This window comes from Larus michahellis, chromosome 11, assembly GCF_964199755.1.
Source record: "Larus michahellis chromosome 11, bLarMic1.1, whole genome shotgun sequence".
NCBI classification, from domain to species: domain Eukaryota; kingdom Metazoa; phylum Chordata; class Aves; order Charadriiformes; family Laridae; genus Larus; species Larus michahellis.
In genome coordinates this window covers 18567364-18580403 of record NC_133906.1, presented here as the reverse complement: position 1 = coordinate 18580403, position 13040 = coordinate 18567364, and the positions used below count along the sequence as shown (strand labels likewise).

At 45.8% G+C, this 13040-nt stretch overlaps 1 protein-coding gene across 1 annotated transcript in view; it reads left to right on the top strand.

The window, feature by feature from the left end:
* The window catches only part of FAT2 (FAT atypical cadherin 2), a 46143-nt gene that overhangs the window by 18873 nt on the left and 14230 nt on the right, over positions 1–13040 (top strand). Inside the window, exons 9-15 of the mRNA XM_074603546.1 lie at positions 612–4664; positions 6986–7182; positions 7811–7964; positions 8731–8964; positions 9767–10156; positions 11449–11663; positions 12290–12427. Of these exons, the coding sequence (XP_074459647.1) occupies positions 612–4664; positions 6986–7182; positions 7811–7964; positions 8731–8964; positions 9767–10156; positions 11449–11663; positions 12290–12427 (5381 nt within the window). The remainder of the gene's footprint in view (positions 1–611; positions 4665–6985; positions 7183–7810; positions 7965–8730; positions 8965–9766; positions 10157–11448; positions 11664–12289; positions 12428–13040) is intronic.

Here is a 13040-nt window from a genome sequence, read left to right as displayed (position 1 = left end):
CAGTTCTACCAAGAAATACATCCTTGAGGAAGCAAGCACCCTCTCTGCATTGGTTGATGGTCTTTTTAGGTCACACAAGCTCAGTGGGCTAGTATTTTATCATTCACTTTAAAGGTTAAAACTTAAATATTTAAAGCTGTGCCACATTGCCTGTTTACCAGGTAAATCCTTTGCAGGAGACAAGCCATCCTTTGCCCCATCTTTCTCGCTGCAATTTAGATCAAGGACTGAGGAATTTAATTGCTCCTGAAGTATTGGTAATTATAAGCATGACAGGGCTTGAAGCAACTAGTACAGTCTGCGCTACCATGTTCTGCACACGAGGCAAAAGCTTCAAGCACATGCTCTGCCACCACTAAATATGCTCAAATTAGAAGGGTATTATCTCTAATTTACATTTTGATTGATTTAAAAGTTAGCTTGTAGATCTCAATGGGTTCATTGTTCTTAGAACGAAAATTATTTAGAAACTGATGAAGATTGTTGTCTCCCAATGAAAGAAACAGATGTTAATTAGGTCTGAAATCAGGAGCATCTATGGAAAAGAGGATCAGAAAACCAAAACCAGTAGCGTGTCTGTGTTCTTCATGTTGCATTTTCTCTTCTTGCAGGTAATGGGGAAGGTTTCTTCAGCATCGACCCATATTCTGGAATTATTACAGTTGCCCAGAAACTGGACCCATCCAGGCAGGAGCGATTTACTCTTATTGTAAAGGCAGAAGATCAGGGGTTTCCCCAGCTTAAAGATTCTGCTACAGTACACGTCCGCATTAGACCCTCTGATCGAACCCCTCCAAAATTTCCAGAGGCCGAATACATCACAGAGATCAGTGAATCCACTGCTGTTGGCTCTCCTCTGATCCAGGTTTCAGCCACAAGCTTGTCACCAGTCAGCTACGAAATAAAAGATGGAAATGGAGATGGAGTGTTCTCCATGAACTATCAGTCGGGCCTTATTTCCACTCAGAAAAGCTTAGATTTTGAGCAGGTATCTTTTTACCAGTTGAAAGTCCGTGGCACCAACATGGCTGGAGCATTTATGGACACAATGGTACTTATCTATGTCATAGATGAGAATGACAACGCGCCTGTTTTCGTTAAGCCTTCCTTCGTGGGCTGGATCATGGAGAATGCTCCGTCACAAAGCATGGTTCTGGATGAAAGCAATGCTCCCCTCGTGACCCATGCAACAGATGCTGATCAAGACTCCAATGGTCTGCTGGTCTATGAGATTTTGGAACCGGAGGCACTGAAATATTTTACGGTAGATCCCAGCACAGGGACTCTTACCAGTCGTGCTGATATAGACTATGAGCTCACCCCAGTTTTCCACTTCAGTGTACATGCACGTGACAGTGGAAGTCCCAGCTTATTTGCATCCAAGCCAGCCAAGGTCACAATCCATGTGAAAGATGTGAATGACTCACCTCCGGTCTTTTTCAAAGACACTTATGAGCTCTCTGTCTTGCTGCCTGCCCACCCAGGGATGGAGCTTTTGTCAGTGCAGGCAAAAGATGCAGATTCGGAGGTGACTTACAGCATCGTGGAAGGGAACCTTGACAATGCTTTCTATATTCATCCACTCACAGGTCTCATCTCCATTCTTAATGCTACTGGCCTGGGAAGCTATCGCGAACTTATGGTGAGAGCTGGTGATGGCTTATATAAGAGCACTGCTCTGGTTAAGCTAAATTTAACTCAAGCACATGGTACTGGCTTAAAATTTGATCACGATGTGTATACAGCAACTGTGGTGGAGAACTCTACAGATGAGAAGACTCTCACTGTTCTTGGGGTCAAGGGATATCAGCTAAACGAACCACTTTTCTATTCACTTTTGAATGGAAAGGAAAGATTCAAAATGATCCAGGCATCGGGAGTACTCCAGACCAAGGGTGTGAAATTTGACCGTGAAACACAAGACATGCACGAGGTAGCTGTGGAAGTGAAGGACAACAGGAAACCACCAAGGGTGTCCCAAGCCACAGTTAAGGTTTACGTAGAGGATGTCAATGACAATCCACCGCAGTTTGAGAACGTGCCATATTACACCTCGGTGCAGGACGGCACAGAACCGGGTGACGTACTTTTCCAGGTGTCAGCAACAGACAAAGACATAGGGGATAATGGAGCCATTACCTACTCATTTGCAGAGGACTACAAGTATTTTTGGATTGACCCCTACCTAGGAGACATCTCACTTAAAAAGCCTCTTGATTATCAAGCTTTAAATAAATACAACCTCCGAGTCATTGCTAAGGACAAAGGCGAGCCTCCCCTCCATGCTGAAGAGGAGGTTGTGATCAGCGTGAGGAACAAATCCAACCCTCTGTTCCAAAGTTTGTACTACCGAGTGAAGGTGCCAGAAAACATCCCCCTGTACACATCTATCCTCCACATACAGGCTCGCAGCCCTGAAGGCTTGCGCCTCATCTACAACATTGTGGAAGAAGATTCCCTGAAACTGTTCAGCACCGACTTCAAAACCGGCGTCCTTACTGTCACAGGTCAGCTGGACTACGAGCTAGAGACAAAACACACATTCACCGTTAGAGCCACGGACACAGCACTAGGATCCTTTTCAGAAGCTAGAGTGGAGGTGGAGGTAGAGGACATTAATGACAACCCTCCTGTGTTTTCTCAGATGATCTACACGGCATCCGTCTCGGAGAGTTTGCCAGCACAGACCCCAGTCGTCCAACTGTCTGCTTCTGATAGGGATTCAGGCAGAAACAAAGTGGTCTCCTATCAGATCTTGGATGATGGCTCAGATGCTACCAAGTTCTTCAATATTGATGCCAGCACAGGGCAAATTACAACGGCTCAAGCACTTGATTATGAAAAAAATCAACAGTTTCGCATGAAAGTAAGAGCTGCAGATCACGGGATGCCTCCCCTTAGCAGCGACGCCCTGGTAATTGTAGATGTGACAGACATCAATGACAATCCCCCTGAGTTCAGCCAGCTTCAGTATGAAGCCAAGGTGAGCGAAATGGCTACATGTGGGCACATCGTCATAAAAGTCCAAGCCCTGGACCCCGATAGCGGAGACACCACGCGACTGGAATATGTGATACTCTCAGGCAATGACAACAGGCATTTCACTATCAATAGCACTTCTGGAATAATATCCATGTTCAACCGCTGCAAAAAGGACTTGGAGTCATCTTACAACCTCAGAGTTTCTGCTTCAGATGGAGTTTTCAAGAGCACTGTGCCTGTGTATATCAATACTACAAATGCCAACAAATACAGCCCCTCCTTTCGGCAGAACGTATATGAGGCAGAGCTGGCAGAAAATGCTGAGATAGGTACCAAAGTGATTGAACTGCTGGCTATTGACCCTGATGGTGGCCCATATGGCACCATAGACTACACCATCATAAACAAACTCGCCCATGAGAAGTTCTCCATAGACAATAAAGGCCGTATTGCCACACTGCAAAAACTGGACAGGGAAAATTCAACAGAAAGAGTCATTGCCATTAAAGTCATGGCCAAGGACGGGGGTGGAAAGGTGGCGTTCTGCACTGTCAAAATAATCCTTACAGACGAGAATGACAACCCACCTCAGTTCAAAGCCTCTGAATACACACTGTCCATCCAGTCCAACGTAAGCAAAGGCTCCCCTGTCATCCAGGTACTGGCTTATGATGCTGATGAAGGTGCAAATGCAGATGTCATTTATTCCGTTGACTCTGTGGAAGACATGGCAGAAGACCTTGTCGAGATCAATGCTGCCACTGGGGTTGTTAAGATCAAGGAGAGCCTTGTTGGTTTAGAAAACAGAGCCTTTAACTTCAAGGTGAAAGCAGAAGATGGCAGGCCCCCTCACTGGAACTCACTTGTCCCAGTGAATCTTCAGATTGTCCCCAGGGAGGTGACATTGCCGAGGTTTTCTGAGCCCCTTTATACATTCTCTGCATCTGAGGATCTTCCAGAGGGATCAGAAATAGGGTCAGTCAAAGCTTTTGCAGAGGATCCTATCATATACAGCCTGGTGAAGGGAACCACTACAGAAAGTAACAAGGATGAGGTGTTCACGCTGGACGAACAAACGGGGGCTTTGAAAATCAAAAAGGCCGTGGATCATGAGACCACCAAGTGGTACCAGATTGATGTTATGGCTCACTGCTCACATCAGGAGACTGAGCTGGTCTCCCTGGTCTCTGTGAACATCCAAGTGCAGGATGTCAATGACAACAGACCTGTTTTTGAGGCAGATCCCTACAAAGCTTTTGTCATGGAGAACATGCCATCAGGAACCACAGTTATTCAAGTGACAGCAAACGACCAGGACACGGGAAGTGATGGACAGGTGACCTACAGTCTGGAAGCAGAATCTGGCAACCTCCGAGGGCTCTTCACCATTGATGGTGAGAGTGGGTGGATCACCACGCTAAAAGAGCTGGACTGCGAAGCTCAGGAGACCTACCGGTTTTATGTGGTGGCCACTGACCATGGCAGGAAAGTCCAGCTCTCTTCACAAACCCTGGTGGAGGTCACTGTCTCTGATGAAAATGACAATGCTCCACAGTTCACCTCAGATTTCTATAAAGGATCGGTAATTGAGAACGCGGAGCCAGGGCAGGTTGTTGTCACGCTGAGTACCATTGATGCAGACATCTCTGAGCAGAACCGGCGGGTCACGTGCTACATAACTGGTGAGTTTTTCCTGACTTTAAACCTTCAGTGAGCAAGAATAGAGTATCATCTCAAAGTGAGGATTCGATACCTTGTTTTATAGAATACCAATCCAGAAGAGCATTATTCTGACAGTCCTATCAGAAGCAGGAGATGAAGCCTGAGCTCTGCCATGAGCGAGACTCTTGAGTTAGATGAGTCTGGGACATCCAAAACTCTTTAGTAACGAACGCAGTGGGTGGAATTATCATTATAACTATTATCCTACCACTGAATTCTTCTGGTTTTTTGGAAATAAATAAATAAATATAATATATAAGAGTAGTTACACAATACTGTAGATACATATTTACACATGCTTAACAGAGAAATAATTAAGACAGCGTAATTGCCACGTCTATTGGAAGGACAGAAGCATAGGTGCAGCAGGAAGGAAGGTTTTTCTCACATAGATACTGTGATCTGTATTTAAGATCTTTGACCCTGCTTTTTCGCCTGCAAACGGTGCAGTCAGTTTACGCAACACACATATGTGTAGTCTGCCTGTATTTTTTAATAACTATGTATACGCACATAGGATGCGTATCACTTTCTGGTGTCAAATGTGTTTCCTGTGAGGCTTAACAAACAAGTAGACATCACCAGGCTGCAGTTAACCACTCTGCAGCCTGGTGGGTATTTGAGATCATCATGTCAGTCTCAGTGAGGGTTTTGGCTAAAAGAAATACTAAAGATACTAATTCTTAAAACTAACTCTTGCATCCCTGAAACATCCGTTGTGCCAACTAAAAATAACCACTGCTGTAAAACAATAAAAAAGTTGTGCTGGCATGTTTGTTGTGCATCTGCACAAGTAGAAGCTTGATTTTACGGTACTTTTTGACCCCAAAGGGTCTTTCTCAGACCTGGAACAGATACTTCCAATTAAAATGTTTGTTCAAACTCAAATGAGGACCCTTCAGGGTCAAAACATTTAGTCAGATCGTGCTGCAGCCTGTTATCTATTATTGTAACCATCCAAAACAGGGGGCGAATGCTGGTACTTGCAATTGCTTTATGGCAAGTCTAGGTATTTGCAAGCCTCTGGGAGGAAAGATTAAATCCGTTTATGTATTCACATTTCTGCCACCTTAAAAGGTGGTAGTAACTTCTAACTACTAAAAACTTTTCAAAAAACTAAAAACTACTAAAAACCTCCAACTACTAAACTTCTAGGTTTAAAAAAACTTAAGAGAACGCACGTTGTTGTTAGTGGTGAATACCACATGTTCTCTTTGATTTGTACCGACAAGCACGGGTCAAGCTCTGCCCGTAAGCGTATAAACACAACTGGAGTATAGCGCTGCAGCAAAAGAAAGCAGGAGGTGAAAACAGAGCCTAGCGTCCCGTTGTTCACCTGCACATTCAAACACACGGAAACTAAATCCGAGCAAGGGCTGGAATCTCCCAGCCTCAGAAGAAGGGCTAGGAGAGGTCTCACGGTGCCTCCAGATTCACAACCTCGTCACCGCAAAGCACATGAAAAGGGGGAGAGAGTGAATTTAATTTACCCGGCTGTGCGAGGCCCTTCAGAGTCTAACACAAACAAGCCCTGCAGCCAGCTCTCTTCATCGCCTGCCGTTACCTAACGTGCTCCCTCCTCCTGCCCGGTGGCACGGGTTCAGCAGAGGACACCAGCTCCTTGCCAGAAGAGAGGGATTCTCCAGAAGGATTCTCCTCCCCATTTAAAACCTACTCTGTGTAGCATCAGCAGGAGCAGCATGAATCTGGTGGACCTTAGAGCCTGCCTAGTCTGGATTTACCTGTCTCTCATCATTTGACTCTTCTAGAATCAAAAAGTAACCCCAGGAAGCGCAGCTATATGTTAAACACATCTGTAGATTAAAAGGAAATACAACTATACACGGCACTGTAGCTGTAAAATCCGACCAGTGTCTGCAGGGTATTTGCAGCTCTCAGATCCCTTTAGGAACACGCACCAAGAAAGACTGACACGCTTTAGGAGGGTGAGACAATGTTGTTTTGAGGCAATGAATATGCATGTCCGGAGAACATTACGGAGGCATTTCTACAATCAGGAGTAGTTTCCTCCCTCCAGTGCAACACGCCGCCTGCACAAGGCAGTGAATAAGAGAAAGCGGCAGGGTATTTCTCAGCTGCGCAGTGAGGCAAACCAAAAGCTCCTCACCTGCCACGCCAGTCCCTCTCTGTGTCACCGCTGCAAGTCCTTCAGCTCTCCTAAGGGACCGGCAGTGGACACACCTAAACCCCCTTCCCTTATCGCTTCTGATTTTCAGCACTCGGTAAATGCCTTTTTTCCTTGCCTCCTGCCCCCTTCTAGAAGGAGACGTACTGGGACAGTTCACGGTTAACCAAATCGAGGGAGAATGGACTATTTCATCCAAGAAGCCTCTGGACAGAGAAGATACAGAGAAATATCTCCTCAAGGTTATGGCCTCTGATGGGAAATTTCAGGCTACCACTGAAGTAGAAATTTTTGTTCTGGATATCAACGACAACAGCCCTGAGTGTGGCCAGGTAAGACGTCTGTCCTGGGACATCGGGGTCACGAGGGGAGCATTTGGGAAGCAGAGAACACAATAGCACGGAAGAAAGAACAGAAAGAGCACATTAAGAGGGTTTAGCTTGTCGTAATTCTTCTCACACGATCCTGTTCCTTTGATTATGCTTAGTAATTTTAATTAAGCTGCATGTCAAGCAAGAACATTAAATCTAGCCTCCAAGCACGTTTGCCAGCAGTGAGTGAGTGCCTAAGCATTATGAAGGATAATTTTTGGAGATAAACAATGCCAGGAAGCCTCCTGGGTAGGGGCATGTAAATTACCGAGTTTTATATCCTGCTAAGCTGAGAGATTCCCATCAGGAGGTTTGTTATTGTAGAGAGCTGATTGCTGGTATGGATGTTACCCATGGTGAGAAAGAACAGAAGCCCTTGCTTCCCAAAGGAGATTCAAAGGCTTGCGTGAAATGAGCTCACTGGTCCCAGTCCACACCCCAGCAACCGGCAACGCGAGGCACGTTGTGTTCCCCTATAAACCACACGGTTTGTCCTTTGCAAAGATTCTGCTGGTCCGTTCCTCCCCACACGAGCTGAAGGTATTTCGGAGACGTCTCAAATGCCAATGACACCTTCTGCCCTTGCCAGATATTCTACACTGGGAGAGTCTCTGAAGACGCTCAGCCGGGTCTTTTCATTTTGAAAATATCAGCAACCGACCCCGACGTCGGCAGCAACGCCCAGATAACGTACAGCCTCCACGGCCCCGGCGCAGAGGAGTTCCGGCTGGGCCCACATACAGGTGAGAGCTGGGCAATGGGATACTTTTATCCTCTTCCTCGCACACTCCCAAGAAATGCCTGCTCCAGGCATGGCTCAGGACCACTTATCTCCTCTTGCGCGAACAAAAGGACTGTTCATCACAGTTCTCCCAAGCCAGGAGGGAATGGCAAACAGGCAGGTTTATTGCAATACGGGATAGAGGAGAGCGAGCTCTGCGTCTTCCTGCTAGCTTTCTTTACAGATGTTGGCATTAGCACGGTTAAAGCGAAGGGCAGACACTATTGCTAACAGACAGGTCTCAAGGAGGAAGGATCAGCAGGTTTTTGGCTCGAGCCAAAGACCCAAGTTCTAAATCCTAAAGAACGTCTTATCGGGCCTTGGTCAGTATATTTGCCCAAAGAGATGATCATCCTAGAGATCACTTGGGGTTCTTTACGCTGCAGAAAGCTTAACGTAGCTGGGTTCATAAAAGTGTTTAGCAGTACAATTTATTTATGAGCACTTTTATCCCATGACGGCATCCCTTCCATGGAGCTCAGCCTGACTTGCAGGACTCCCCGTGCCAAGCCCTGCCGGGCCACTGGCTGGCAGTGATCCGAGAATAGCCCCGAGCAATGTGGTGTGGACACATCACCACTATTACCTGGATTACAAATGGTGTTCAGAGCCGCTCTGCTGTCTCCCACGGTTCATCCAGGACGGCAGCGTGCTTGAACCTCTCTAAGCTCTCCTTGGCTGCGGCTGCAGTTGCAGGAGACAAGACCATCTCCTGTTCTTTCCAACAGGGGAACTGACCACGTCTGCACCTCTTGACCGCGAACAGAAACCCACGTACCATCTTGTTGCCAAAGCAACTGATGGCGGAGGCCGTTCCTGCCAGGCAGATATAACGCTGATCATAGAGGACACAAACGACAACGCACCAAGATTCTTCCCCAGTCACTGCGCTGTGGCCGTTTTTGACAACACCACAACAAAGACACCCATCGCCGTGGTTGCTGCCAGGGACCTTGATGAAGGTGAGTTAGAATGGGATTTACTTTTTAGTAGAGCTCATCTTTCATCCTGAATAGAAACCTTTGAAATCTAGGGAAGGGCCACAGAGACCAATGGGCATAGATGATTGAATCTTGTTGAAGATGTGCCTAGATCTCATCGCTGACATGATCTTGACTAGCAGGCTTTTTGTGACCCTGTAGGACTTGCAATGTCTGTAGAAACACACAAAGTCAGAGTTTGAGGACGTGCTCATTAACTGTAACCGTGATGCACAGTGCAAGCTGACACACGGTTTTTCTGGGAACGAAACCGGACAGAAACTTCCATCCAAAGATGGAAATCGAGAATGAGCACAATAAGGAAAAAAGGAGCTTTGGATCTGGATGGGGTAAATGATATGGATGCAGAGGTCCTTCTGAAGACACAAAGATTCTCAGAAACATAGGTAAGGCTCCTAAAAAAGGAGCTTTCAATAAACCCCTCCAGCAGAGACTGAATTTACAGTGACAGTGAAGCAAGATCACATTTATCTGCTTTGGAAGCAGCTATGAAGGGAAATTACATTTAAAAACAAGGGAATTAAAAATGGGAAGCACCAGTAAATACAGACAGGTGATGCTGATGGATGATGGTGAGGGTGGCTAGATGCCTGAACCTACAGATGGACAGGGGCACACTTGATGTTCTTACAGCCTCCATATTTCCCTAAGAATTTAAGGTCATTAAGTACACATAGTCCTAATGGATTAAAAAAAAATAGGTTAATAAATCTAGAAGCATTCCTACCCATGAATTAATGCATCCTCTCTCTCATTCTTCCAGGTCTCAATGCTGAGGTGGTCTATTCTCTGTCTGACTCTGCCAACGGACACTTTTCAATTGAGGAAACCACAGGAGTGATCCGTCTGGAAAAGCCTCTGAAGGATTCGCAGCATTCAGCATTTGAGTTGACAGTCTGTGCTACCGACCGAGGCACCCCGGAGCCCCTCTCTGCTCTTGGCACTGTCACTGTCTCCGTTGTGGATCTAAATGAATATCTGCCTGTTTTCCTGGCCCCTGAATATGTGGCCATGGTAAAAGAAGACGTGGCTGTGGGTACAGAGGTCCTCAACTTGTCAGCCTTGACAAGGGACAATGCAGAAAACACAGAGATCAAGTACGAGATTGTGAATGGCAACGACCATGGGAAATTTCAGCTCAACTCAAACACAGGTAAGACGATCTCATGCCCAAGCAGGTCCAGATTGACCCAACATCAAGGGCTGTCCTTATATGCGTCTTCTCTGGTTCTTTGCCATTTGGCTTGCACTTCTGCCTGCACAAGGGCAGGGAATAGAGTCTTCTCTTCTACCCTAAATTTTTCCAGCCCAGTCACTTAAGGAGTGATCTAAATCTTACTTGAAATGAATGGAAAGACTCCTGTTATATATCTGGGACCTGAGATAGGTCCACGGGAATGACAAATACATGGAGAACAGGAAGGGGAAATTTTTCCACTTCAAAATGCAGGAGAAGGTGGTTTCATTTAAAAAGTCTCTCCGTCCTGATCCCACAAGGAACCTGCAGCCCAAGGTAACAGGCAGCTTTATTAGGTAGCACTCAAAGAATGTGGATAATACCGATCTGTTAATCATGAGCAGGTGTTGAGCCAGGTTTACTAGCCAAATAAAGCACTGCTGTGTTTCCACAGCAATCTGATAAGAGCTGTTATCAAAAGACCAATGTTAACTCCCTGAAACAAGCCCTTGGCTGCGTCATCAATGGCCTTCTGCCCTTGGCTGTAACATCCTCATTCACGGCGCCTTCATCAGCTTCTCTGTCCCCAAGGCTCTTGCTAATTTTTCCAAAATGATCTTCTTATTAGTTTGTACATCTTAAAAGACACAGAACAATGTCATTTCCAGTGAAAAATTTTGTGACAGTTTCAGTGCTGAACCCAGGACAGCATTGAACTACACATTCTGCTCCCCACAGGATATTATTTTTCCTTCACTTTATGTCTTCAGTCCATGTTCCTCGTTTGTTTTTTGAGATTAACAGCCACCTCCTCCTTTTTGTGTTGCATCCCAAGCCTCACTTACAAATCACACCTTTTTCTCCTGTACAACTCTGCATCTACATCTCCCACCTTTTCATCCTGCCTATGACACAGTTCAGTGATGCCCTACTACTGCCTCGGTCACGGCTTTCAATAGCACTCTTGGACTCTCACCCTATTTTGTCCCAGATCTCCTCCAATCAAGATTCCTGGAGACCTTCCAGAATGAAAGTTTGTTTCACCTCGTCAAACACTTGAGATGAGAATGAGGCAGGTTATAGCAGAATCAGTTCAGTTACATTTTGGTTTATGTGATGCCATGACCTTCAGTATCCTGATTTAACCAGAGAAGGTCAAAGTTAGGTCAACAGCACCTTTTCAGCGGGCAGTTTGGCAATCGTCTCTGTCTTCACATGCCATTCATTCCAAACGTCTTCTGTCCTTTTCTATCCATCTGCCAATGCAGGTGCCTTATACATAAATGGGAGCTTGGACTTTGAAGCGAGTCATGAGTATTACTTATCCATCGAGGGCACGAGGAAGGGCTCGGCTTCTCTCAGCGATGTGACCATGGTGGTGATCAACATAACCGACATCAATGACCATGCACCGGAGTTCATTCAAGACCCTTACTTCGCTGATATCCGGGAAGACGCTGCAGTTGGGGAAATCATTCTCACGGTATGATAGTGAACCAGGCCAGCTGTCTTTGCCTATTCTTTTACTTGTGCTACGTATTATTTACTCTGCACTTTACTTTTCCTTGGACACAGCCACCTCAGTGGTTTTGTGACATTCAACATCTAAGATTAAATATGACTTTAAAAAAGGATGAGTACCAGAATTCCTGACACTCCATAGACAGGGAAAACACTTTGCCTTGTAAGACATCTTTAAGTGAAAGCTTGAAATACCTAAGGGGACCTCAGGAGCTTTGAGGACCTCCCAAGAGAGCTAAAATACCCACAGAAGGCCAATACTCTTGTGACCTGGGGAAGGCAGAGGCTTCCCCTGGCAGAACAGCAGATCCCAAGGTATTCCTGTCTGGAGTTCCCTGCCCAGCCTGTTACCGTCACAGGGATAGTAAAGTCAAGAAAGGGAAAAGGAGAAAGCTATCGTTGGAGCTGTGTTGAGTTTTGTCTTGAAAAAAAACTAATGAATGACACTTAGGTAAACCGCCTTCCTTCCTGCTCCTCCTTTGAGGCAAACTCAAACCAATACTCTTAAATGTTGAGGAGGTCTTGCCCCATTCCTCCATAGCAAGGCCTTTTTGGGCCAGGGTTTCTAGCTTTTTCTTCTCCTAACAGGTGTCAGCTGATGACTTGGATGGAACAATGAACAATCAGATCACATATTCAATTGTGGAAGGGAACCCACTGGGACACTTCACCATTCAACCCAAAAGTGGGCAAATCAGCATTGCCAAGCACCTGGACAGGGAGGAGGTGAGTTCAAGGAAATGGGAACAGGAAAACTAGAACAGATGTGCCCAAAAATATGGAGGAAGCACAGTATACTCAGATACCTCCTGTTTCTGCTCATAATACTGTAAGCAGAAGGCAAGTCTTTAATTCATTCATTTTCTAGACTCATAGACACTGCTGTAGGAAGGTTGGGCTTTAGGGAAGAAATATGGCCTTCAGTGGTCACAACTCTGGGCTTCAATCTGCTCCGCTAGTGCTTCAGGCTGGCTGGGTGAGAGTCGGCCCCAAACTGGAAACCAGTGTGGTTGGTTTCTGCTTCTCTGCATCAGAGCATTATAGAAAACGGGTATGGGGAGGAGATAGAAAGGTCATCTGGACAATCTCTCATTCATAAAACAGTAGCAGCTCAAGCCACTATTGACACATATTTGCCCAGCTTAGTCTCATCCATCTTTGGCAAGTTGGTTCCCTTCTCTGCAACTATGGTGAGGCTGATTTTCTTTATCAACGTGCTTTGAGATTTATGGATGGATTGCATCAATCCATTGCATAACAAAACCAAAAGCTATTGTTACGGCGCTATGCGTGGCCTCAAGCATTTCAACAGTAAAACATCAATGTGAGAAAGCCACCA